This window comes from Bos indicus, chromosome 22, assembly GCF_029378745.1.
Source record: "Bos indicus isolate NIAB-ARS_2022 breed Sahiwal x Tharparkar chromosome 22, NIAB-ARS_B.indTharparkar_mat_pri_1.0, whole genome shotgun sequence".
In the NCBI taxonomy this organism is placed as follows: Eukaryota; Metazoa; Chordata; class Mammalia; order Artiodactyla; family Bovidae; genus Bos; species Bos indicus.
In genome coordinates, this window is record NC_091781.1 from 28,258,489 (window position 1) to 28,285,858 (window position 27,370).

General features: G+C 45.2%; 1 protein-coding gene and 1 long non-coding RNA gene across 4 annotated transcripts in view; one reads left to right on the forward strand and one right to left on the reverse strand.

Annotated features, from left to right (window-relative positions):
* The window catches only part of PDZRN3 (PDZ domain containing ring finger 3), a 269,301-nt gene that overhangs the window by 238,409 nt on the left and 3,522 nt on the right, over nt 1–27,370 (forward strand). The window contains exons 4-8 of the mRNA XM_019984433.2: nt 7,656–7,903; nt 11,227–11,314; nt 21,951–22,049; nt 23,211–23,273; nt 26,381–26,482. Of these exons, the coding sequence (XP_019839992.2) occupies nt 7,656–7,903; nt 11,227–11,314; nt 21,951–22,049; nt 23,211–23,273; nt 26,381–26,482 (600 nt within the window). The remainder of the gene's footprint in view (nt 1–7,655; nt 7,904–11,226; nt 11,315–21,950; nt 22,050–23,210; nt 23,274–26,380; nt 26,483–27,370) is intronic.
* On the reverse strand, nt 15,826–26,401 carry LOC139178595 (uncharacterized). Of its 3 annotated transcripts, none has more exons than XR_011562977.1 (3): nt 26,264–26,401; nt 18,518–25,619; nt 15,826–16,229 (listed from the first exon to the last, which is right to left on the reverse strand). It is a non-coding gene; the product is annotated as an uncharacterized lncRNA (long non-coding RNA). The 3 variants fall into 3 exon arrangements; XR_011562976.1 differs by having other exon boundaries at nt 18,518–25,015; nt 25,427–26,384; XR_011562978.1 differs by having other exon boundaries at nt 18,518–20,233; nt 24,859–26,384.

Consider the following 27,370-nt stretch of genomic DNA (forward strand, 5'->3'; position numbering starts at 1 on the left):
GATGGTTGAAGACATTTGCAAGGACATCCTCCAGGAGCGAACAGTGATGAACCCTGGAATATAAAGGACCATATTTAAGTGACTTATAACCTGAAACCAATCCCTTTCCAGAGAAACTGAATATGTACCTGGAAAAGACACTCGAGTTTCAGAGAACTTACAGGACCTAGAAAGTAGACAGATTCAGCTGTAGAAACACCTTGTTTCCAAGTACTTAAAACAGGGCTTTCCTGTTATATATTGAGCTGATGCTGTAAATTACTACCTTTCAGATGAGGTTAAAGTTGCATGTTCATTTTAAGACGCAGAATGGTTCAGATACACTAATTTAATGGACAGCAGTGGGATTTAGGGGTGATGATATCAAAACTTCCAAAAGAAGATAAGGAAGATTTTGTTGATGAAGGTAGGATACTGACCTGAGAAGAAAGCATCTTGTAATATTTTACTACTAATCATTTTCAATAGAGTACATATATGATTTTTAATAGAGTACATGTTTGATTTTTAGCCTCTTTCTTTCAGACATGTCATCTTTTTATCAGTCAAGGGCTGGTAGCCAGGTATTTTTTACATTTACGGGGTAAAGTAAAGGATTTTGAAACATGATAGGCTTAAGTTTGACAGAAGATTCTTCTGATAGGAAAATTACCCAGGCTATACATTCATCCATATAGGGAGATCAGAATATGATAAGGAGAGGAGCTTCCAGCTGAAGACATACCAAACTTATGGAAATAACGTCAGGACAGGTAATTTAGAAATTACCATGGACAAACCTCATTGAGGTCCTTATTGCAGACCAAATGCACTTGCATGGATTTAAGTTCTTACTGCATCAGAGCCGAGGTCTCTTTGAGCGTAGTGTTCTTATCCGTGCACATCTCTGAAGTGAGTACTTTCTTCACACACATCTCTAAAATCAGTGCTTTTCACAGAAACATTAATTTGAACACCATTTGTTCATTAAGACCCATCTTCCCTCTTAGCCACATAATACCCCCATTTTAGATAAGTTGGCCTTCCCTTTATCGAGCCCCAGAGCAGACTATAAATTTGAAATAAATTAAGACAGACAGGAGTTTCCTGAATGAGAAAAGGTTTTTTTTTTTTTAATCCAGCCTTAATCAGGGCATGAAACATTTTACTTTTTGTTATGTATTTTATTATCGTCTATTGCTTCCAGTGGGATCTAAGTTTTAATTAGTTGAAAACATAGGTGTGATATTTTGCAGAATGCAATCACTGCCCCTGTATTTAATTAAATGAACCCTATAAAAGTTGGGTTTTAGCCTAGGGCATAATTTATAATAGGCCGAATTTGAAACTGCATAAGCACTTTATACTGGGGCCATTTGCACATGTAATAGAAATCGAGGTGATTGCTATCTGCCGAACCACAGAAACCAAATGTCTTCCCATAAATAGAAACTTATTTTCTAATTTAGAAGGGGTATGCCATGTCTTCTCTGAATATAGCTTAAAATATCCTGAACCGCTTACAGTTTTGTTGTAGGGAACTTTGAAGCTTTCTGGCTCCTCTCTTTTGTTGTGCTGTTTATAATTCTGTCAGTTTATTTTTGGTTGGGCTGGGTCTTCGTTGCTGCACGGGCTTTTCTCTTGTTGCGGGGCACAGGCTCTGGGACACAAAGGCTTCAGTAGAGCACAGGGCCAGTAGCTGTGGCACACAGGCTTTATCGCTCTATAGCATGTAGGATCTTCCCGGATCAGGGGTCGAACCCGTGCCTTCTTCACTGGCAGGCACTGAGCCACCAGGGACACCCTAGCTCCTCTTTGGAAAGGTGATTTCTGAAAGTGTATGACAGCAGTTTTCACCAATGGAATGTCTAGGTAGACAGCGCAAACCAAGACTCTTTGTAACTCACTAGCTTAGTGTTCCAGTGTAGACTTGCCTCCTCGGCCAGATCAAGCCCCTCCCTAGATGCCAGGAGGAAATTCTACCCACAGTGCATTTCTTCTGATCGTTTCATCAGTGGCTTTCCCGTGCCATCTTTCCCCAAGAAATTCTTCCAAGCGGTGTCCCTGCAGCCAAGAGGGGAGCAAGTCTCGCTAAATAACCTCAGTAAATGCTTGATGAATGCATGAAAGATGGACAGGGGGATTATCAGTGAGATTTACCCCCAAATGGAAGAGCACCCCAGCTTTGCTTTAGTTCTCAGGGCCGTGGAATACGTACCCATGGGCACCTCAAAGAGCCACAGTCACGCTACCCAGGCTTCAGTGCGACCAGGAAGGAATCGCTGCATGCCTGCAGCATCTCATCCCTGGAGATCTCCTGCTCGGGGCCCTCTATAAGTTCCCTCAGTGTCCTGTCAGATTTGCAACAGCGCTGTTTTGCCCTGAGACAAACCGACTCGATTTTCACCCTAATTGCACCTCCATCCCAGGGGACCATCCTCAGCCTTAGGTGAATAACTTAAGCATTTAATGTATAATAAAGTTTGCCATCAGCATTTCTCTTTCGAAAACATTCCATTTACTTGGTTTTAGAGCCGCATAAACTGTTTTAAAAAGCAATCTGCTCAATTGGGCGAGTTAATGATATTTAATTTGACTGGGCCAAACGTCACGGGATGAGCATCGCGCCTGTAATTGCAGCCATCATCGTCGCCGTTTGGCGTAATGTACGTGTAATGCTAATCCCGGGAATAAAGGTTGTCGTTCTCGGTCGGCTGACAGCGTGCACCGGAGTTATCACCTCGCCGAGTCTCTCACTGATGTGATTCCAAGATGACAGGGTAATAAGTGTTATGTGCACAAGGTAATTCAAAACAAATTTGGCTGCAAAAATAGATTGTCTAGGAGAGTAAAGTCCCACCTCGTCTCATCCTCTTTTAGAAGAATGTACCAATGCTTGCAATAGCTTGTCAGGAAGTTTGTATGGCAGGGGTCAAGTCCCATAGAATTTATCTGTTGCACCCACACACACAGAGAATTCCAACCTGCAGACTGAAAACATTAATATGTATGTCAGTGGCTCATGAACATTTGGGCTAGGGAACTTCACTGAAAAATAAAGAAGCCCCTCAGTATACTAATGTGTCTCTTAAGGCTACCTAAGCAGGCTGCATTTTGCTTCTCTAGTTTGCAGACTGTCGTCTCCTGGGAAAATGTGGCTTTTTTGGGGTAGGATCCCTCTCAGCCCTGGTATCTAGGTAAATTCTTCTTATGTGCATGCTAGGCTGTAAAGTAGATGATCTCATTAAACTTTAGAATAACCCTAAGAGGCATGACACTATAAGTACATTTATTTTGCATTAATGAAACTGAGACTCAGAATAAACGGTCCAAAACAACAGTCTCTAACCCCGGTCCGATTCCATAGTTTGGGACCTGGGGCACTCCGGCCCTGAGCTGTAAGACAGGAGCGGGCCCCCTGGCTTGTGGAGGGGCGTATTTGAGCTGTGCTTGATCAGTATACACCTGAGGCCTGCTGAAGGTGTTCCACCAGGTACGGCGCTCCTTCTGTGGAACCCAGTCTTGAGCAGGGGTGACAATCTGGTGGGCGATGAGAGGACATTTCAGTCACCCTCAGGTCCCTGCCTTCCCAGAGGGTTTGCCACTGTTCTTTCTCTGCATCTTAGACCATAGCGATGTTGTGGGTGTTGTTGCATCTGTGCCTTGTAATAATATCCTAAGTTGGAGAGATGCAGAAAAGCCTTTTTGTGTTTGTAAGTGTGCGTGCACCCAGACACAGGGCAGCTCTTTGTCCCCGAGAATCTTCTTAGCATAGACTGATGCAGGAGAGCCCTTCCTTTCAGTTTCTAGGTACCATTTAAGCATCTGCTCAGTAGTTCTTTGCTATTTTTTAGTCGCTAAGTCATATCCAACTCTTTGCGACCCCGCCAGGCTTCTCTGTCCATGAGATTTCCCAGGCAAGAATACTAGAGTAGGTTGCCATTTCCTTTTCCAGGGGATCATCCACACTCAAAGATCAAACCTACATCTCCTGCTTTGGTGGCAGATTCTTTACCACTGAGCCACCAGGGAAGTCCTCAGTAGTTCCAGCGTTGGTTCCTAACACCTATGCAAGGAAAGCAGTAGATGCCATCACTATCCTATAAAAATAAGCTTACTAAGATATAGATAGTCCTTATCAGAAGAGCATTTTCACTCACTGTCTTATACAGATCAGAGAAATGTCAACGGAAACAAACAAGACGTCCCTGTGTAACTTTACAAAACATCTGTGCGATAGCTGCACCAATCGGTGTGTTCTGGGCTGCAGGGAGTTAAGATCCAAGTTAAAATGGCCTAAAGCATGAGGATTGTGTTCTCAAATGTGACAAGAACTTTAGGATTAAGAGGTTCTAAGCTTAGTCCGTTCATTTGCTCAATGACAATCGTCAAGAGATGCCAGTTCTCCATTTTTCTGCTCTGCATCCCTCAGTATGTTAACCTGGCCTCAGAGACCCAGCTCCATCACTAAGCAAAAGGAACCAGACCTCCACACAAGCTAGAGCCAATTAAACCCACACCTCAGGCCTCCCCAAGGGGGAATGTTGTCTGATCTAGTGGAAAGGAAACACAATCCAAGCTCTTGTTGCAGACAGGAAGCAGAAGGAACAAGGAGAGACACTTTTTATCAGGCAGCTAACCTTTCTGCTGAGGTATTTGCAAGACATTATAATGTGGGTAAAAAGTAAAGACTCCCAGGATGGATTTTTTTGAGACACAATTTGAAGACTCCTTAGAAGAAAATCCCATGTTCGTTCCCTTTTGGCAAAAGTCCTTGTATTATAAAGAGTTTTGACATAACTTGCAGAGCCCATTCCAGTCGTGCTGTCTTGAGTTTACTGTGAGTAAAACTACCTTTAGTATCAGCCGTTGCCAGCATGGAGAGCTGGCAATGGCCAAACCAGTATCTCCTAAGGGTGCTGTGATGTGGCGTTAATAGGATCCAGGGACAAATTTTGCTGTGACATCATAAATTCATTATCTGACTCAGCTGTCAGGCATTAATGGAAGACATGGCTCAGATAGTTCAGCCTCAGCACTCCGCCTTGACTTTCATCCCCCCTACCTCATCCCTGGGCCCTCAGAGTTCTCAGCTCTGAGCAGAGAAGGTGTCACTGTGCTCAACCGGTTTGGAAAGCTAGAAAGAATTCCTTCATGTCCTTTCATTCTGTCATCAGTGGAAGGAGAGTGATGACAGTTGTGGTGTTAAATCCTGGCTCCCAGTCTTTCAGGATGAGGGATTGTAAGACTTTGATGGTTCAGCCATTGACTTATTTACTGGTGCACTCGAGGCATTTCACAGCTCCGAGTTCCTGCTCTGCCTAACTCCCTTATGATGATAGTAAATTACTTAAGTGGATTGACTCCAGATCATTAATAATCTCCACTGGCGTGATTCATTTGAGCTTCATTACAAGGAAAGAATCTGACATCTATTCCTCAACCTAACAGTTGTTTACCAGGCATTTCAGCCTTAGAGTTCTCGTCCCCATAGGGCCGGAGTGAAAGGGCTAAGAACAAAATAGAAAAACTGCTGCGCCATCAGTATTCATGTGCTGCTTGGGTACAGAGAAAACGAAGTGCTCTACCTCAGAGGATGGACCTAATAGTCTGTATGCTTTGAAGTAAATGCTGCTGAGGGCGGAAATGTAGAAGCCAGGCAGGACAAGCAAGGTTCAGAGTCGGTTTGGGCATTTATAAACAAAAGACGTGAATTTGTCAGTGCTGCTGTCCAGAAAAGATCTGAGACTCTGGGGAACTCCTGCTAACATGCATTCTACACAATATGATTATTACACCATCATTTTATATCTGATTTTAAAAAGTAGACCAACTTCTTGAGGAATGCTGCTAAGTCACTTCAGTCATGTCCGACTCTGTGCAACCCCGTAGATGGTAGCCCACCAGGCTCCCCCGTCCCTGGGATTCTCCAGGCAAGAACACTGGAGTGGGTTGCCATTTCCTTCTCCAATGCATGAAAGTAAAAAGTGAAAGTGAAGTCGCTCAGTCGTGTCCGACTCTTAGCAACCCCATGGACTGCAGCCCACCAGGCTCCACCATCCATGGGATTTTCCAGGCAAGAGTACTGGAGTGGGGGAATAATACCAAAATATTCCAGAGTCTGATAACTGCCATGCAAGTGCAATTCTTAGACATCACCAAAGTACTGGAACACAGCGTCACACTCCTTGCCTGTGGGGGATGAGACAGGGAAGGTAAATGAAATAGGTGAGCTTCCGTGTTGCTGGGAATGACTTCATTTTCTAGATATAAGGTTTTGGCTTCTCTTTCCTCTCGTGTAAGCTCTTGTACAGAGAACCATGTTTGGTTAGTTTGGATTCTACCATTGGAAAGAATCCTGCTCGCAGCATCCGAAGTTGTGACCCATTAGTAACAAGCAAGGTCATCGCGTGTGGCTTATTTGTGGCTATAAGGGGAGGGGGATGAACATGCTTTGGTCCCGCTACCTTCCCAAGGCTGTGATGAGAAAAGTGTTAAGAGGCATCTTCATTTCAGCCACGCAGTAGACAGTGGGCGCTCAGGAAAGATTGCCATAGCAAAGGACTGTACACAGTCGGGAACAGCAGAGCAGTAAAGCTAGATGCTGTTTCCGGAACATCCCCAAAGTGGCAGGTCATTTGCGCTCCTTCTTGATCCCTGCCGTATCCACCTATGGCCTGATTATCACTGACTTAATATTCTCAATTGACTTTTTAAGGAAAAGCAAAGGCATTCCTTTAAGAAGGAAATGCCACATCCCTTCCGTGAAAGGAAAGCCAATCTCCCCTGACACGCACTGGGAAAATACACACCATTCAAAGAGAAAAATTAATTAACATCCAGTTATTAATAGCTCGTATGGCACGATAAAGGCTGGAGCCCGAGGCTGCTCCTTTCTCTCACAGGCAAGACTAGGAGGGGGGTGAAACTGTATAAAGACATTCCAGTAGGAAGCCAAGCCTTCCCCACCATGAGGTTTATTGTTTCACGTCTGATCCACACACCTCCACACTCACCCGCTTCCCACCAGGCATTCCTGGGGAACCTGACACTAAGCAGTGAAGTTCTTGGACACCCCCGAGTTTTCCTTTTAGCTGCTTGTACATGAAAACCATCCTCCCAGCTTCTGCTTAATTCAGTTCAGTCCAGTTGCTCAGTCGTGTCCAACTTTTTGCGACCCCATGGACTGCAGCACACCGGTTTTCCCTGTCCATCACCAACTCCTAGAGCTTGCTCAAATTCATGTCCATCAAGGCGGTGATGCCATCCAGCCATCTCATCCTCTGTTATCCCCTTCTCCTCCTGCCCTCAATCTTTCCCAGCATCAGGGTCTTTTCCAATGAGTCAGGTCTTCATATCAGGTGGCCAAAGTATTGGAGTTTCAGCTTCAGCATCAGTCCTTCCAATGAATATTCATAACTGATTCCCTTTAGGATTGACTAGTTGGATCCCCTTGCAGTCCGAGGGACTCTCAAGAGTCTTGTCTAGCACCACAGTTCAAAAGCATCAGTTCTTCAGTGTTCAGCTTTCCTTGTTGTCCAGCTCACACATCCATACATGACTACTAGAGGGGAAAAAAAAAAAAAGATAATGCTGTTAAATTCAAGCAGAATTGTTAATCTTTAACAAAATCTGCTTAATTATAATCCTCTAAGCACTCTCATATTTTTCAACAGGTCAATGGCAAAGACTTATCCAGAGCAACTCATGACCAGGCTGTGGAAGCCTTCAAGACAGCCAAGGAACCCATCGTGGTCCAGGTGTTGAGGAGAACACCACGGACCAAAATGTTCACTCCTCCATCAGAGTCACAGATGGTGGACATGGGAACACAGACAGACATCACCTTTGAGCACATCATGGCCCTGAGCAAGATGTCCTCGCCCACCCCGCCTGTGCTGGATCCCTATCTCTTGCCAGAGGAGTAAGTAATAACACGTCCTTTTCTAACTTTTATTTTTTTGGCTGTGCTCTGTCTTCACTGCCACACGCAGCCTTTCTTTAGTTGTGGCGAGCAGAGGTTACTCTCTAGATGTGGCCCGTGGGCTTCTCAGTGCAGTGGCCTCTCTCGTTGCAGAGCACAGGCTCTAGAGTGCGGGATCTGTAGTTGTGGCGCACGAGCTTAGTTGCCCCACGGCATGTGGGATCCTCCCGGACCAGGGATCCAGCGGGTGTCCCCACCATCACAAAGTGGATGATCAGCCAGTGGACCACGGGGAAGCCCGTGACCATGCATCTTGAGTGTGTTAGGGGTGGTACAGAAGTACAGGGAAGTCAGTGTCTTCCTTTCTGTGTGAGGAGAAAAATGAACACATCTTAACCGTTTTCTTCCAAGTTGCCCGTGTTTCACTTTATTGTTTATAGAGGCGATAAATTGAATCCTGCTCAAAACCGCCCCGACATATTAATTACTTTATTATAACCCTGGAGCGGAGTTATTCAAATGATAGCCGAAGAACAAAATTACTTACAAATGTCATAAAAGTTGTTTCAGAATAAAATTTAATCACCGCAAATGGCAGAGGAAAGGTTTGGTAGTTATCACTACAGGGAATGCTGATGGTTCTTTTAAGGAGACAGCAGAGTAAGTTGTGAGTGTAAAGGGAGCCCTAGAGGTGGTGCCTTCTGCTTCCTTGGGTCTCATTTCAAACCTGGATCCGTGGAATAAATCCACACATGGCTCATATAAGTACTGCACTTACCGATTAAATAACAGCTGTGATCCAACACATCGCAGTAATTGCTTTACACACCTCTCCTCCTCCTGCACTTACTGCCGGAGACATCGGGTAGTTCAGAGCCTTTGACGTGGCCAGACCTGATGCTCAAACTGATCTCTCGCTGCGAAACGTGCAGTCTGTTTGCCTGGGCCTTGTTTTTCCTCTGTTAAAATGGGGTCATAATAGTACCCATCTCACAGAATTGTTGAAAGATCAAATGAAGTCACGTGTGGAAAATTCTCAGCATGGCATATGGTAAGCACTGGATGAATGATTGCAGTGATCATTGTTGATTTAATCAGTGGTATAAAATATGTAAGGGGAAAAAAATGAGCAGGAAATTTGCTCAGGTGTCCGTGTGGCTTAAAAGATGTCCATTTTAAGCTGGTTTGTCATATGTGATTTGGTCTGTCCGTGCGCAGGGTGTCCACTTTCCCCTTAGCCTCTCTGGATGATACTACAGTCTTGCTCCTGCTCCAGGTCGTTGCCTCGATGCCTTACTTCAAAGGGCACGTCCACCTCTTCTAGGGGCAGCCTCTGAGTGGTACCTGTCGGGTTTCTGTTAGCAACTCGGTTGCAACAAGCATGCATTTCCTGGGTTCCATCACATGCCAGACAGAGGCTGGCCTTTCATCCCGTGGTTCTGATGGTTAGCTGTCGTCAGAACCCAGGGCCGACTCCCCAGGTGTGGCAAAGGGAACTGGGCTGCAGCAGACAGCGTGTGGAGGAGGAGGGGGTACCTGTCTGACACGGGGCACAGGGCAGTGTGCCAGCACCCTGCTCTCACCTACTTCTCACGCCTGTCCCTTCCGTGCCACAGGGAACCGCAGACTCAGCAGTTCCGCCCCCCACAAGCTGGCAGCCAGACTGAGAGGCAAGCCAGTCGCACCTCATCTTGCAGACCTCACCCGAAATGCTCCAGAGCATCCCAGTTACTAGGGAACAACCAGACCATTCTCTGATTGCAATCAGTCAGATCAGTTATTTGACGTTTTAGACTCCAACTGCCTTTCATATTGATGAGGCTTGTAAGGCTGCTTCTGACTCTCATTGTTGAACATCACTGTTACAGGCTTTTTAGAAGCCAAACCCTTAATTTGCTCTTAACGTCTAGTTAACATGACATGGCTCACCCCAGCCCCCCAGGGGCTATTTGAGAAATGTCAGGAGAGTGCAGAGGTCAGCCCTGCCCCAGTCCAGGCTGCAAGGTCAGAGGAGAGCAGGATTGCGCATCAGGGGCTGAACAGGGGGCGGGGTGGAGGGTGCAGCGGTGGCGCGTTAGTTACCAAGAGGCTCGAGAGCCTAGGCCTTCCAGCCACATCCTCAGGGCTCACAGCCCTGGATGTGCAGGCGGCATATTTGCCTGATGGGTTCAGACAACTGAAAGCCAGCCTTCACTTGAGTGACTGCTCACGTCTCCTCTGTTGTTTCAAAACTTAATTCCCCCGGGGGAGAAGACACCAGAGTCCCCAGATGGCTGCGCTGACCTTTGAGAACCTGAAGGTTTGGGCCCCCAGCTAGCAATCCAGCTGAAGCTCTTCGTCTGCATCTGACACCTTTCAGAGCTGCTGCCTTGGCTCCAAGAAGTTCCGTCAGTGGTTTTGCCAAAGAGGTGGTGGGTTCTGTGAATTCTGTTTCACACACGTTAACCTAGAGAAACGCACGCCTCCATTCTCCTAGCCGTGTGTGTGTAGGGGAGCATGCATATATACATACATGCCTTGTATGCATGCAAGCACATATATTCCAGACATGTACCAGCGCATGGGTTGTGATGTCAAACGTTTTTCTTATTGTGAGACCATCAAAAGGTGAAAAAAGAAGACTGTCCTAGATGACAGGATCGCAGTTTTGGTCACAGCCCTTTGAACCTGTGTCAGAGGCCGGCACATGTCTTTAAGTGTTGCCTGAAGTTGAGCTTTTTTTCCTCCTCAGAGATAAAATCTAAGAATGAAGCCACGAGCAGTAACTATAACTCTGTGTCCGGACTAGAGACTGAGTTAGAAATGAATTATATTGACTCGAATGACTCGTGGGCCAGGGGATGGCCACTGGAAGGAACAAAGCCAGTCTTGCTCTTAACTTGTATCTTTTTAGATTTTTTTTTTAAATTGAAGTATAGTTGATTTGCAATGTGTTAGTTTCTGCTGTACAGCAAAGTGATTCAGTTATATATTGGTTTCCCATTATGGTTTATCACAGAGCATTGAACAGAGTTCCCTGCGCTATACAGCGGGACTTGTGTTTCCGTCCTGTATCGACTAGCTTAGATCTGCTGACCCCAACCTCCCACTCCATCCCTTCTCCTCAGCCTGCATCTTAACTCCTTCTTCCAGAAGAAATGGACATAAATGAAGATAATGGAAATATTACAAGGGAGGTCCTGACTGTGCCGAGAAACACAACCAAAGAGACTCCAACTAAGACCTTAGACTCTCCCTGTGACCCTGCTGGAGTTTCCTGAGGGCAAAACAGAGACTCGGAACTGCAAGCAGGGCCGTTTTAACGTCCTTTCATCCTTTTTCAGGCATCCCTCAGCCCATGAATACTATGATCCAAACGACTACATCGCAGGCATCCATCAGGAGATGGACAGGGAGGAGCTGGAGCTAGAGGTAAGAAGAACATCTGCATCTCATGTAATCAGTCATTATTAAGGCAGTAAGTTCTCTATCAGCATATGTTATTGATGCTCATGTAAAGTACACTTTTCATGGATTTTGGAAGCACGTTTGGTGAGTCTAGAGCTGTCTGGAACACAGCTTTGCAAGAAGGACTATTTAATAGTCTTTACAAGACAACACTGCTTTTTGATGATCATTGTAACAATGCAGAGGTCATTAAAAAGCTATCAAATACCTTGGGAGCTCGATTTATGGAGGACGGTGTGTAACCAGAAGTGGGGTCAGCTGCTCGCTGCTCAAAAGCCATTAAAGAGGCCAGGTTAGTGGCAGCTTACGTCATGGGTAGTCTAGTCATCCGGTAGATAACTTCTCCCACCTGGCATCTGTAAGGTAGTATCTATAAGGCAGAATCATAGGATATGGCTCAGAATATTACCTATAGCCCTTGAGAAGGAGCTAAAGGTCCTGTGTGGTTGTATGTTAAGTCACTTCAGTCGTGTCTGACTCTTTGCTGCCCTATGGACCACAGCCCACCAGGACCCTCTGTCCATGGGCTTCTCCTGGCAAGAATACTGGAGTGGGTTGCCATGCCCTCCTCCAGGGGATCTTCCTGACCCAGGGGTCATACCCACGTCTGTTTTGTCTCCTGCATTGGCAAGTGGGTTCTTTCCCAGGTCCTTAATTATGCTCAGTGACCAAAGTATTATTTGGTCTCCTTTGACTATTTCCTTTGTTTCTGCATGTTCTTCTCTGAGTAAACTAATTCTTCGGCTGAAGTTTTTCCACAGACAGAAGGCAGGCAGACCCATAGAGGTATAGACTTTGCAATTCCTTGGTATTATACTCAACTTCACAGTGGTGGGGTCTTAACGTTCGTCTTAGTTTCTGATGTCTTTGAGCATCTGATGGAAAGCTGTGGTCTCTCCCTGGAAAGATGCTCCTGTCTCTAAGAGTGCGCATGTGGTCTCTGGAGGGTCACTGAGTTCCACTGTATCTGCCTTATATTATCTGGCTGTATCCAGATACCAGCAGAACCACTGTTTGCTTTCTCTTTCCCTTTAACTCAACCCAGCTTATTTAGACAAGAAAATTGTAAAGTAAATACTTTATCACTTGCTGGGGCAGAAAATTCAGCATCAATTTCCATGAATAGAAGGTGCTGTAAACACACTGGACATGAGGCAGTGTTTCGAAATCCTAATGCCTGTCCCTGGTGCCGCCGAGGGCTGGACACCCAGGGCCGTTCTCTCCACTACCTCCTGCTTGCTTTCTCTTTGTCTGAGGACATAGGCTGATAGCAAAGAAGTGTTGAGACTAGCCCAAACTGAGTCTTTCTTCCTAAACAAAATAACTTTGTGTGAACTAAGGAAGTAACTTCTTTGCGTGAACTGAGAACAGCTTGCTTTGGACTGGAGTGAGCCGCTCTGAAACACCTCCCTTGGGCCTCGTTATTCAAAGTGTACTGCAAAAACTGGGGCGGCAGCACCTGAGGGGTTGTGAGACATGCAGAATCTGGGCCCTCAGACCTACAGAATCGGAGTCTGCATTTTACCAAGACCCCCAGGTGCTGCTTCCGTGCACGTGGTGAAGTCCCAGGGGCCCTGACCTGAAGGCCACAGGCCCAGATAAGCCCCGCTCCCACCTGCCCTTGTCACAGGTCACGTGATTGAGGCTTTGCGAGCTTCCTTCCCTGCGGTGTGAAGCTGTGCCTCCCAGCATCTTCATAGCACCCGCACCATCCGTGCAGAATGAGGCCTCATGGACTAGAGATGACTAAGGCCCTCGTGGACATTCAGGACTCGGCTCAGATTTCTTCCCATTCATACATAGGCAGCACAAAGACTCTGCACACATGCTTACGTTCAGTTCTGCTCACCTGCTTTTACTGAGCATCTTACATTAAATATCCAGTTTGGTGCAAGAAACACAAAATCAGCAAGTCGTCACCCTGCCAGCCCTTAAGGAGCTCCTAGTACCTACTTTGGTTCATAGCAGTTAGCTTAGACACAAGCTTTTCATCTAGAGAACAAGACAGTGGCCATTCTCCATCTGTAGCCCCTGTGAGCAGTTACCATGAAGTTCAGTGAGTCCACACCAGGCAGGAAGACCGCTTTTACACTTGGACTTTTGTTGATAGCAGCTTAGATGTTTCCAGATTATTTCTGTTTACTAAGTGCCGTCTCCTAAAGCAAACCCGGTGGTTTCAGATGAGTGGCCTGTCCTCAGATCAGAGGTCAAGACTCAGGGAGATTCTTCCTGAACCTCCCTGGGGCGGCTCAGCAGGAGGGAACAGTGTCTGTACCTCCAGGAAGGCTCTGTTTTTGGAGGCGTGCCTTTGGGAGGCACCCTGGTCAGTTCAAGAAGGTTAACGACCAGCAACACAGCCAAGAGCTGGGCTTCCGAAAGCAGACCCAGTTTTCAGAGGGAATGGTGTGCACCATCATCCCCACTTCCTTGCGAGATTTCTTAGCAGAGACAGGTTGTTGACAGTTCTAAAGTCCCATCAGCCTGTTGTACCCCCCCCCACCCCCACCACCAACCCAGGCTTGCTGTGAATAGGGGGCCAGTCTCAACTGCTCATCGTCTCAGTTGGATTAGATTAACATCTGCACCTTTTGAAAGGTAACTATTTCCATGGATATTATATGGGAGGAAAATACATGAGTGTTTGGGGATATTATGGAAGCAAATGCACAGAGAAAAACAGATGTTCTGTCCTTTAAAGTACACAAAATGATCATATTTAGGTAAGTGTCAAATCCCTGTTATTTTGAAACTGCTTAGTGTTAAAAGAATTACACCCAAGTATGCCCAAGGGCTGAGCCGCCAAATAATTACCCATAAATTTTCAGGTACTGAACACCTGCTCTGGATCTTCCTGTAAGCAATTAAGAAAGAAAATAGGTGTCTGAAGAAGGCTTCTTTCCGTCAGTCTATTGTTTGCATTTCCCAGTGGATTCATCAGTGGCATCCCAGCGGGGCTCTGAGGCCGCCGTCACCTATGCTGTGTCCTGATGTCATTTTGAGATCAGAAAAGGAGAGCTACTTTCAACAAGGGGACTAAAACGAGCTCCAAACCAGGTCTCAGAGAGAAACATGAGTAGATCATGAGGGAAGTGAGGCCATCCTAGAAATAAATACAGGTTTTCCCCGCCAACCTATGTGATTTTCTGTAGCCTTGAAGGCACAGCACCAGGGCGCCTCCAGGGAACCTTCTCACTACCCTCCCAGTTTCATAGGCACTTGCCCATTCTTCTCCTGTTCCCCTGCATCCAGAACCTTCCCCCAGCTCTGCTCTTCTCCCCCTGGGTCCTGGCCTCACTCAGTGTGGCTCATCTCCAGAGAAGCTTCCTTCCCACTCTCAGGCAGCCCTCGCCCAGCAAGACCATTCCCTCCTTGTTCCTCCTGCTCAGACAGTGCCTACGGATAGTAGCCACCCAGCCAACATGTGTCGAATAAAGGAATAAAGGCCTTGTTACCCAGTCTCAAATTTAGGGTCCTTAAAAGCAAGTACAGTCTTTTTAGAGGCATCTCTATATCTCACATAGTGCCATGAATAGAGAAAGCATAGAGAGGATTTCTAGAAATATGCACAGAACTTCTGGATCGATAAGATCCTAAGAGTTATACTTGGGTAACCAGTCTTCCTTGAAGCGAATAAGCCACCAATATCCATCTCTGGGCCCTCCCCTGTGATTAAAGTGGCTGTCGTTGAAACCAAAAGCTTGGATCAGCCAAGGTGGAGTGGCCCTCTTACTTTTCTTAATTGAGCTATTGTGTCGATTTCGTCTAAAATGTCAGGCGTAGCTGTTCATTTTTATCCAACTGTCCATCTAGACCAGTGAGCGACAGGACAGCAGTGGTGGGGGAGGCGTAATCCAGGTAATGGTAATACATTATGCATACCAGTTTGATTAATGGTCTTCTTTGCCATCTTATCTCCATCCTCAGAGATAGTATTGATGCCACCTATGCTTTCCATGATGTGTTCAATCGTCTAAGCCTTTACCTCTAGCTTGGAGTGAGAATGAAATGTTGAGAATTTACAAGCCACCTAGTCAGTCTGAAGAACTGCAGTTTCCACTGAGCCTCAAAACAGTCTCTGGGAACATTAGCTGAGAAGTTTCAGAGAGGTGAAATGACTTTCCCAGGGCAGCCTGGCTTGCAATTGGCAGAGCCAAGTTTATTTTTTATTTGGATCTTTAGTCTGCCTTGGCAAGTCTTTCAATTTTGTTGAGCATCTACCATGTACAGTACATAATAGACAGACACTGCTCTTTCTGTACAATTCATTATTCAACTATTACTGCATTACTGTAATCTTCTTTATAAGCAGCCAAAGTAAATCCAAAATGTATACAAATCCCAAGACAGGTTCAGCTCTTACACTGTTGTGTTTCCAGAGCTTCTGAAGACAAGAGCTCTTATGCTTAACTAGTAGCAACTAGGCTCTTCTCTATGGTGGGGAACCATTCCCTGGAAATGGACTTTCCACAGCGAAGTCATATCACGTGCCTTTTTTTTATTAATGCCAAGAGATTAAACATGTTCAATTCTGGGTGATTAAGAATATAAATCATCATTCTGTTCTTTGCACTCTTTATTAACTTTTATTTTTGGCAGTGCTTGTCTTTGTCGCTGCGCAGCCTTTTCTGTAGGTGTGGCAAGCAGGACTCCTCTGGTTGTGGTGCTCAAGGCTTCTCGCTGTAGTGGCTTCTCTCGTTGCAGAGCACAGGCTCTCGGGCCCTAGAGCACTGGCTCAGTAGCGGTGCCACACGGGTTTAGCTGCTCTGCAGCACGTGGGATCTTCCCGGATCAGGGAATTGAAACCAGGTCTCCTGCACTGGCAGGCAGACTCATTACCACTGAGCCACCAGGGAAGTCCTCTTTGCACTTTTCTGAACTTCTGTAAATATAAAAAAAAATTTTTTTAATTTTATATTATAGTTGAGTAACAATGTGGTGTTACTTTCAGATCTATAATAAAGTAATTCAGCTATACATATACAAGTGTCTATTCTTTTTCAAATTTGTGAGGTTATTACAGAATACTGAGCCAAATTCCCTGTGCTATATACCAGGTCCCTTTCGGTTATTTATTTTCAATATAGAAGTGTATACATGTCAAACCCAGACTGCCCATCTATCCCTCCCCCGGATCCCTCCCAACTGGTAGCCGTAAGTTCGTTCTCTGTGAGTCTGTTTTGGAAACTGCTCATTTGTTTCGACTAGAGAGCACCCACAAGTGATATCACAGGTTGTTTGTCCTCTGTCTGAGGTCCTTCACTTAGTATGGTCATGTCCAGGTCCATGCAGTTGCTGGAAAAGGCATTATTTTACTCTTTTTTATGGCTAAGTCATATTCCATTGTGTATGTATCTTCTTTACCCATCCACCCATCCCTCTGACGACAGACATTTTGGTTCCTCACGTGTCTTGGCTGTTGTCAATAGTGCTGCAGTGAACATCTGGGTGCAAGTGTCCCTTCAGATTATGGTTCTCTTCCACACAGAGGCCCAGAAGTATGATTGACAGATACGGTAGCTCTAGTTTTTTAAGGAAGCCCCATGTTGTTCTCCATCGCGGATATTAACAATTTATCTTCCCAAAAGCACTGTAGGAGGCTTCCCTTTTCTCCATGCCCTCCCTCTCCAGAATTTACTACTTGTGGGCTTTTTGGTGATGACTGTTGTGACTGGTGTGAGGTGATACCACCTTCTAGTTCTGATATGCAGTTATCAAATAATTAACAATGTAGAGCATCTTTTCATGTGTTTTCCAAAAAAAAATCCAAAAAGCGTTATGTTAAATTTACCTTTCAAAACTGGCTTCTTGAAGGTCCTCCCTGTTTAGAATTTTTTTTTTTTTTAATTTTATTTTATTTTTAAACTTTACATAATTGTATTAGTTTTGACAAATATCAAAATGAATCCACCACAGGTATACATGTGTTCCCCATCCTGAACCCTCCTCCCTCCTCCCTCCCCATACCATCCCTCTGGGTCGTCCCAGTGCACCAGCCCCAAGCATCCAGTATCGTGGATCGAACCTGGACTGGCAACTCGTTTCTTACATGATATTTTACATGTTACAATGTCATTCTCCCAAATCTTCCCACCCTCTCCCTCTCCCACAGAGTCCATAAGACTGTTCTATACATCAGTGTCTCTTTTGCTGTCTCGTACACAGGTTATTGTTACCATCTTTCTAAATTCCATATATATGCGTTAGAATACTGTATTTATGTTTTTCCTTCTGGCTTAGTTACCTACTCCAGAACATTTCTGGAGGCCAGATGTCTTTTACAGCCCCACAGGCCTTGTCACTATGAAGTACCCCCAGCACAGGTTTTCAAGTTGTTGTTACAGGAAATGTCTACGAGGCAACAGCGCTTTTTGATGCCCCATTCAGGTTATTTGGGCAACAAGCGTCCAAGATACAGTTGTGTTCCTGGTTTGTAGATTCCAGTGGAATGGGCCAAAAAAAAGACCCCATGTCTGGGTACTTCTTTTCCCTTACCATGTACCCCCAAGACAATCCCAAGCCCTCCCATAACTGAGATGCTGAGGATACTGTCGTATTTAAGTGGGGCAACTCCAAGAAAGGAGCTGCCAGGAACAGCAGCAGCAGGAGACTTGGAGACCAGGTACTTTTTCTGAGCTCTTCTGGCCCAGAGGGTCCACTGTCCATTGTGTGCACTAGGCTTGGCTGAGCTGTAAGAGGACCCACCTGGATCTGGAGGTTGGAGTCCCATCCACAAGGGATGGGGCAGTCCAGGTCCAAGTGGGGCTCATTTGCAGGCACGTCCTCCCCAGCTTCTTCATCTCCATCACAGTGTAGCCCTCTGGACCCAAGGTTTCTCAGGCTCCAAGGACGTGACGGCAGCCCAGGTCACCAAGGCCCGAGGGAAGTATCACTGACTTGTCTTTATTTTTCTTTTTAGATTGTTTATTTTATATTGGAATATAGTTGACTTACAGTGTTGTTTATTTTAGGGGTACAGCCAATTGACTGATTTATACATAAACATCTATCTAATCTTTTAGGGGTTATGTTCCCATATAGGTTATTACGGAGTGTTGCGTTCCCTATACCATACAGTAGGTCCTTGCTGATTATCTGTTTCACATATATCACAGGGTACAGGTTAATCCCAGCTGCCTCCTAACTTATCCCTCCCTCCCCATCACCCACCTTTTCCCTTTGGGGCGCATACGTTTGTCTTCTAAGTTGGTGACTCCGTTCGTGTTTTGACAGGCTGTGTGTCGTTCTCTGACTTCATTTGCTTAGTGTGATCATCTCCAGGTCCATCCATGTTGCTAGAAAAGGTCTTAGTTCAGTTTTTTTTTCAATTGCCGTGGCATATTCCATTGTATAATGTGCCATATCTTGTTTATCCATTCGTCGGTCAGCACATCTTTTGGTGGCTTCCATGTCTTGGCTGTTGTAGACAGTGCTCCAGTGAACACTGGGGTGCATTTGTCTTTGGGAATTTGTTGAGAAAGTTTCCTTTCTGGTTATAAAAGTAACATATCTGTTGGAAGAAATTGGAAGAATCAGAAGGGGGAAGTTCAGAGAAAGAAATCATCCCACCAGTAGCAATATGAACTAATGTCCACTTCAATAAGTAGTTCTTCAACTATCTGGCCATCAAAATATTGATGAAAATGGGGTAGAAATGATTTTCAAGTTACATTTTTATGAAAATCATACTGATTGTAGATTTCACACTGCTTACATTACTGGCACTGGGCCAAATGAGTATCTTTTTTTTTTTTTTTTTTTAAACCCATCAGACCCCCATCTCTCACATTTCTTATGAGTCTTCCTAGCTCCTACTTGAATACTCTTAGCACATCATGCTGGTTTTTTCCCCCAAGACAGACTTTTCACTTTCCTGGGTTCTTAAATGGATCCCTCAATTCTAGATGCGTGTTACAGAGTCATGCTTCTGAGACTATCAGTGGTGGAAGTCCAGGATGACCAGGTTAGGTGGGTGGTTACATTTTTAACATGTCACTGACCAATATATATGTGATTCTACCAAAGTGAGACTCTATATAACTCACCCCTTGCCTGCCTCTTCAGTTCAATAATACTGAGTCTTATGCCTTAGTCGATGAGACAAGTCTGAAAATCGTATCCTTGGCCATCAGGACAGAGTCTCAAACACTGCCCTTGGTTTCCGTACTTACCTCATCATGACCCCGAGGCATACTTCACGTCCTATTAGAATGAAGCCCAGCAGAGCTCTGATACCTTTTGATCTTTCTGAAGAGCTGTTCATCTTGGTGGTTGATCATTCAATGAAAACTATAACCTGTATTAGGATTTGTACTCTGGTAGAAGTCAGTCATATCACAGTATTTGTTTTTCTTAGTTGCATCTTAAAACCTCTCCAGTTAGCCTTCTCCCTGCTTTGGTTGCACATGTACTTGTTCCAGAACCAGCTGGCTTCTACCGTGAAGCCAGGGCTCAGGGGCTGCAGTGGTACATTTGGGCCCAAACAAGTCATCATGAAATCCCCACGGATTTCCACTACCTCTTGTGGTGGTTTAGTCATGTCCGACTCTTCTAGGATCCCATGGACTGTAGCCTGCCAGGCTCCTCTGTCCATGGGATTCTCCAGGCAAGGATACTGGAGTGGGTTGCCATTTCCTTCTCCAGGGGATCTTCCAGATCCAGGGATTGAACCCAACGTCTCCTGCATTGGCAAGGGGTTCTTTCCCACTGAACCACCAGGGAAGCCCACATTACCTGTTAGGAAAGCACTAAAACAGAGCAAGTCTCGCCTTTGTCTGTCCCCCGATGAAGTGTGACCTGAGGTGGAGACTCGGGCATGCAGCTGGGACGTGAGGATGCTGTGAGACCACTACGTGGGCAGTGTGCACATAGGCAACTCCACAGTATCTGTAAAGAACACACCCTTGCGGTTGAACGTCTGGTGCCTCTGTGACTGCTTAGTCTTTTCCTCAAAACACAAGGAAAGATAATAGGATTTCATTTCTGGGTAATATACCAGATTGCTAAAGCTTTAATGAGGAAGTCACTGAATTAATTAACATGTCAATATTCAGAAAATAAAATTATCTTATTGGGGGTGGGGGCACGTGAGAAACACACACACTTGGCTACAAACAACTGCTGTGACTTGGGTTAGAAACCGCCTGCACACAATCATCCTTCCTGTTTCCTGTAGACTTTCTCCGGGCCAGGCGATGCGCTGAGCTCGGCGGTCTTGTCTCAGTCACTCTCCACCCTGTCCAAGCGGCAGGATGACACGCACCAGTGAGGAAACAGGCTTAGATATAGTCACAAGCCCATAAAACCCAATGATGAAGCTGCTAGAAAGAGCGGGAATCTGCCCTCAGAGCCCCAGCTCGTCAGCAGCACCTCCACAGTAGCCATAAAGACTGCTGAAAATATCAAGCAGAGCTTGGCAGTCTTCACTTAAAAGTTACTCAAGGCTTCCCAGGATGCTGAAATAAAATCCAAGCTCCCCACACTGGCCTAGTGGCCCCTTTACGTGACCACCCTCAGGGCACCTCTCTTTTCCTTGCTCACAGGGCCTTAGCACCTCCAGTTCTTCCACCTAGAAAGTGTCCGTGGTATTGGGCACCCAGGGAGGGAGTTCAGGAGTGTCTGCTCCATAACTGCTTTGAGCTTCACCAAAGAAACAACCCTATCCTCACCACCATCTAAGAGGAGCCAGGAGCAAGGAAATAGTCCCAGAGACAGGCCCCATCTTGGAGCCCCTCCTGGTTAGTAAGCAGCTAGCAGTAAACACCGGACCAGGGGATCTGCCTGGAAACTTACTAGCAGGCAGCCCTTTGCACAGGCCTGTACTTGGGTGCTGTGGAGTCTCGCCTGGGCGGTTGGCAGTGCGGGCAGAAGGGGAGACGGGGCCTAGGAATGCTTTCAGAGAACCAGGCCTCTTGCTCCCAAGGCTCCAACCATTTTCAAAGTTCTGACTTCATTCCGAAGCACAGTTTAATTGTCAAATACAGTGGCGCTCGCTGTGCCCATGTGTCTCGCATTTGGGCTCACTTCGCTTTTATCTTATTTAATTTGTTGTAATAGCGTCTGAAACTAATTTCTCGACTGTAAATATCACAGCTGTTGTGGAAAGCATTAATTGCGTGCTATCACGTTACCCTCCTTCCTTGGATCAATTTATGTGTAATCTGTTTGCAAGTTCTATTACTGCACATATTAAGGGAACGCAACGTGAAATAATCTAACCAAACACATTGGAAACATTTGTACTGAAATGCCTGGATGGTTTGGAAATATTCTCATTGGTGGCAGACATTGAAAGAATGCTTTTGAAAAGACCGACCCCAGAAGTCTCGATGCTGTGTGAAATATGGATAATTTTTCTTCGGTGGGATCAATAAAATAACTATTTTCAAAATGACTTTATATTGACTGAAAGGTCAGAAATGCCCTCGGCATTGATCTCTTGCCTATAATCACCTTTTGTTTAGTAAGTTAACCGCTCTGCCCACAGCAAATGCAAAGAAATCCAGTTCATCATTTAAACAAAATGTTTTTTAAAGCATCTGATGTCCTCCCAGCCATCTCTGCCTGTTGGAGTCTCACAGGGAATGCCCTTTTCTTTGTCTAGGAAGTGGATCTCTACAGAATGAACAGCCAGGACAAGCTGGGCCTCACGGTGTGCTACCGGACAGATGATGAAGATGACATTGGCATCTATATAAGCGAGGTATTGAGGCTCATTTTTTATAACTATCGTAGCAGGACAGAGGCTGTATTCTTTCTTTCCTTTTAATGTGTTAAGCAGCTCTGGCTTATTGAGATGTCTTTGGAAAGACACGGGCAGATTTCTTTGTCCCCTTTATCACACTCCATGAAACTACCCTACATAGGGGTTAAGTTCTAATGTCAGCGCATAAGGCAAAATTATCCTTCAGAAGCCTGCAAATCGGCCATAAAATGGAGCCGTTTGCTTGGTTTTGTGTATTCAACCCCGAGGGAAAAGCAGATTCCCGTTTCCCATCTCCAGTTCACTGAATGGGATGGGGGAGGGAGTCATTTACACTTTTTCAAGTATTTCTGTTTCTCTTGATTTTTTTTCTTTTGCTAGAATGTATATCATTGAGTTCACAGTGCAACTTCGAAGTATTGGGTTGGCCCAAAGATTCATTTGGTATTTTCCATCATGAACTTTTTGACCAACCCAATACACAGACGGAAGTATTTTCTTCTTCCCAGAGAAGCCAATGCAAAGCAGATGATTTCAGTATGGGTATCTCACCTTGCAGCCCATCTTTAGTAGCACACAAGCCCCATTCTATCAGGAAATAAAATCCATCTCGATGGGCTGAACCAAGGGATGTGACTACTAGGCTTTCTACCCATCCCGTTGAGTCGACTTCATCTACTAGCTTCAGCTGGCCCACCATTACTGCATGTGGGGGTGTCTCTCTAAAATGCAATCCCACTTGTCTCAACTAGATTCTGTTTGTCAAGTTCCTTTCCAAAATGTAATATACACATTTGGCAAAATAATGACAACATCACTGCTAGACCACATAATGAAAGGTACCCTTTCACGTGTATGCCAGCACACTTTTGCTTTTCCTTTCTGGGTATGAAACAACTGTTAGCTGTGCCTCTCCATCCCCTCAGGTGGGCAGGGAAGCAGGGTTGCGGGCACGAGTCCAGGACCACGGCCTGGAAAGGGCTTGGAAACGTTATCAATCCATGTTTGTGTCTCCCTGCACGACACTGAGTCTTGTTTATTCCTCTGTAAAACAAAAACAGAGGGATGAGCATGATGACGTGTTAGAGGCAGACTTTGGACGGTGCTCTTGGTTTCTTTTCATGCATGTCTGAGTTACCCACTCAGTGCCGTGTGTTTCAGATTGACCCTAACAGCATTGCGGCCAAGGACGGGCGCATCCGAGAAGGAGACCGCATTATCCAGGTAGGTCAGCGTCCTCTGTTCATTCACTTAAGAGCAGACTGCTTCAGGTAATAGCTTTAGGGCTGAAAATGCAGAAGTTAACAAACAGCTATCGGTATTGCAAAACCAGATGTGTGGTGAGGCAGACCAGTTAAATTAGGGTCGAAATACCAGCTCTGGAAAACACCAGGACACAGGGCATGGTAGGGCCCGAGACAAACTGGAGAGAGGCTGCCCCATCTAAACAGGCAGGCCGCCCCCGCGCCTTACACCACACAAGTCAGCTCGTCTCACTTCCTGTCCTTCTCTTTGGACCAAAGATGACACAGGACAAATCAGGTCCACAGTTCTTGTGACCCCAAATAATGCTCATTTTATCTTTCTCTGAAGGATTCATTTTGGTCCAGGCATTTCAACTTTACACAGTCTTTTAAACTTTCTGACTCAGCAGGTAACTACTATATAGAATGGCTTTTAAGAGTAATTTATCTGTAAATGATATCTGTTGCTCTTTGGAGTCAAAATGAGACCATCTGAATATAGAGACACAGATGTAGAGAACAAATACATGGATTTCAAGGGGGAAGGGGAAGATGGGAGAAATTGAGAGACCGGGATTGACATATATATACACTACTGATACTATATGTAAAATAGAGAACTAATAAGAACCTACTGTAGAGCACAAGGCACTGGATTTCATGCCCTGTGGTGACCTAAATGGGAGGGGGTATACATATGCGCACTGCTGAGTCCCTTTGCTGTGCGGGAGAAGCTAACACCACATTTTAGAGCAACTCTACTGCAATCAAAATTAATATAAAATACACCACTTGTTCCTCTTGTAGCTAGTCTGTTTTTTATTGTTAAATTAAAAATTAAAATACAGATAACATCTTTCTGTTGCTGTACGGTTGCTTTAAAATGCGTTCCTTTAGGGTTTATTACAGGATATTGAATATAGTTCCCTGTGCTCCACAGGGGGACCCTGTTATTTTAGCCATTGTGTGTGTATATATATGTATCATGTACACAAACTTCTACAACCCAGTCCTCTCCTTTCTCCTAGCCAAAGAGCAGTCTACTCCTACATCTCTGAATCTGTTTCTGCTTTATAAATAGCTTCGTTTGTGTCATATTTTAGATACCACATAGCAGCTATCATATGGCATTCATGTCTCTCTCTCCCTGACCTACTTCACTGAGTATGATAATATCTATTAATAGCTGCATCCACGTTGCTGCAGATGGCTTATTTCAGTCTTTTTATGGCTGAGTAGTATTCCATTGTGTGTTAAGTACCACCTCTTTGTTTCTGCTGTACACCGACGTGAATCAGCTACACGGATACATCTATCCCGTGTCACCACAGGGCAGAGGCTTCTGTGCTGTGCAGTAGGAACTCATTCGTTATCTATCTATGCATAGTATCAATAGTGTCCATATGTCAATCCCAGTTCACCCCACCCCTCCCCCTCTTGGTGTCCATTCATTTGTTCTCTACATCTGTTTCTCTACCACCGTATTGCAGGTAAGTTCATCTCTACCATTTTTCTAATTTCCACAGGCATGCAGGCATTCATGTATATTTGTTTTTCTGGCTTACCTTACTCTGTATCACTGTCTCTAGGTCCATCTGTGTCTCTCCAAATGACACAATTTCTTTCCTTCTTATGGCTGAGACATACTCCATGGTACATATGTTCCACATCTTTATTCATTCCTCTGCTGCTGGACAATAAGTTGCTTCCAGTCCTACCTAGCTATTGTAAAGAGTGCTGCTATGAACACAGGGACACATGCATCTTTTTGCATTAGTGTTTGGTCTGAATATATGCCCAGGATTGGGGTTTCTGGATCATATGGTAGTTCTGTTATGCCCTTTTTTAAATCTCGCAGAAATTGAGATTGTTTTCTTACAGGTAGAAGGCTTACCTTGTACTTCTGCTCATTCCTTTCTTCTCATTTATAATCCACTCTGTTTCTCTCTATCACTATATACCTCCCTATGAGTAATTTTCATTTCCGTTTCCACTGCTTATTCTATACTTCCCTGGACTTCAACCCAACTTTTATTCCTAAGGGGGCTGAATCCTCAGTAGTAACTGCTTTTTCAGTTGCTTGAGTTTTCCACAAGCATCTACCACTGGGTCTGGAAACACTGAGTTCCTTACCTGCCCTCTCTGCCTTCACTGCGCTGCAGCAAGTGTTAACCGAGATCGATGATGCCCTGTGCTGTTATAAGGCATAAGACTCAGATGGAAGGCTCAATCTTCCAGCTTGTAAGTGGGACCATTGCTGAGTCCCCTGGAGCTGAGACCTCTAGACCAGCAGAGCTCAAAGGTGACCGGACAGGAAGCAAAAATCCTGCAAGAGAGGGATCAGGTGTGATGGTGAGATTGTATAATGCTGCTGCTACTGCTAAGTCGCTTCAGTCGTGTCCGACTCTGTGCGACCCCATAGACGGCAGCCCACCAGGCTCCCCCGTCCCTGGGATTTTCCAGGCAAGAGTACTGGAGTGGGGTTCTCCGGAGATTGTATCATACTGTTGTATGTATATTGTATATATACGACAAGTATTGTATAATACTGTTTATATGTGTAACCTAGAAAAATGGTACAGATGAACTTATCTGCCTTTGTCCCACCTAAAGACGTTGGTGTCAAACCTGGAACACAAAACACCCTAAATAATACCATCATATTCACATCAGACCCATTGCTTCTTTTCTTCCATATTTTTCAGAAACATCTGTAGTCATGCTTAAGTATATTCCACTTATACTCCTTCCTGAATATATTTAATTCTGTCTTGTTAAATTGCTTAGATGTTTTCCCTCTTCACAACACTGTGATTTCTCTCAGTGCGGCCTTCTGGAGTCCCAGGTACTCCTATTCACACAGCCTCATCTCGTGAACTACTCCTATGGAGTCTGTCTCCTATAGCAGAGACAGTGCTTCAGACTGAACAAGGCCTTTCCTTGTGAAAACGAGCATTCTTTTCAACCTACCTGGAAGTTCTCTGTTCCAGCTGTGCTTGGGCAATGGATGCAGGCTTGAAATAATAGAGAATCGTGTTCAACAATCTGATCATGCTACCATCCACCCCTCCACCTTTTTCTTCGTAGATTAATGGGATAGAGGTACAGAACCGTGAAGAGGCTGTAGCTCTGCTAACCAGTGAAGAAAACAAGAACTTCTCATTGCTAATTGCCAGGCCCGAGCTCCAGGTAAGGTGGCTTCCAGCACATAGTCTGTAGTTGTAAAATCACTAACGGAGTTCCTGCCCTGCAGAAAATGTATTGAATCAGAACTTGAAGGTACCCTGTGCCCCGAAAACGTAATCTGACTTCCAGTCTACCTCTTGCTTTGGCCTTTTAAGGGAGGTGCAGATATCCACCTTGGCATTTACACGGCATGCCCAGAAGCTTCATTAATGCAGGGAGTGTAATGAAGGAAGAGAGGAAGAAACATAATGGCATGGAAAAACACAGCCAGGGTCATGGCCATCAAAATGTTTGACTGCCCAAGACCCCGACCACTTTCTGTGTGGGCCTCATTACAATGGCAGAGTGCAAGAAACATACAGCCTGATGACTATAGTTACCAGCACTGTAATGACTACTGGAAATTTGCTAGGAGTGAAGTTCAGGTACTCTCATCACACACACTACAGTAGTAACTGTGAGATGATACGTTAATTGACTGTAGTCATTATTCCACTATGCACATCAAATCATCACAATGTACATCTTACCCGTAATAGTTTTTACTTTTAAAAAGCAAAAGAAACATTACTGAGCAGACTTTTTCTTAAAGGGCCAAGTAAGAAATGTGACTGGCTTTGGGGGTTGTATATGGTCTGTGGTGCAGCTGCAGGCCAGATGTGTAGATCTCAGACCCCTGACTAGTCTGCTTTTTATGAGCAAGAGAGACAAGAGCCTGATAAAGGCGACAGGCCCTTGCCCAAGACTAAGAGGTAGTTAGCAGACCTACCTTTGTTCATCAGAAAGAACTCTGTCCCAAACTGCCCGCGCTTTCTCCTTGGGGCCTGCTAAACTTGGGTGTGGGCCCAGCAGGAGAGGAGCCAGGGCTGTGGCTCTCTGATCCCCTAACTC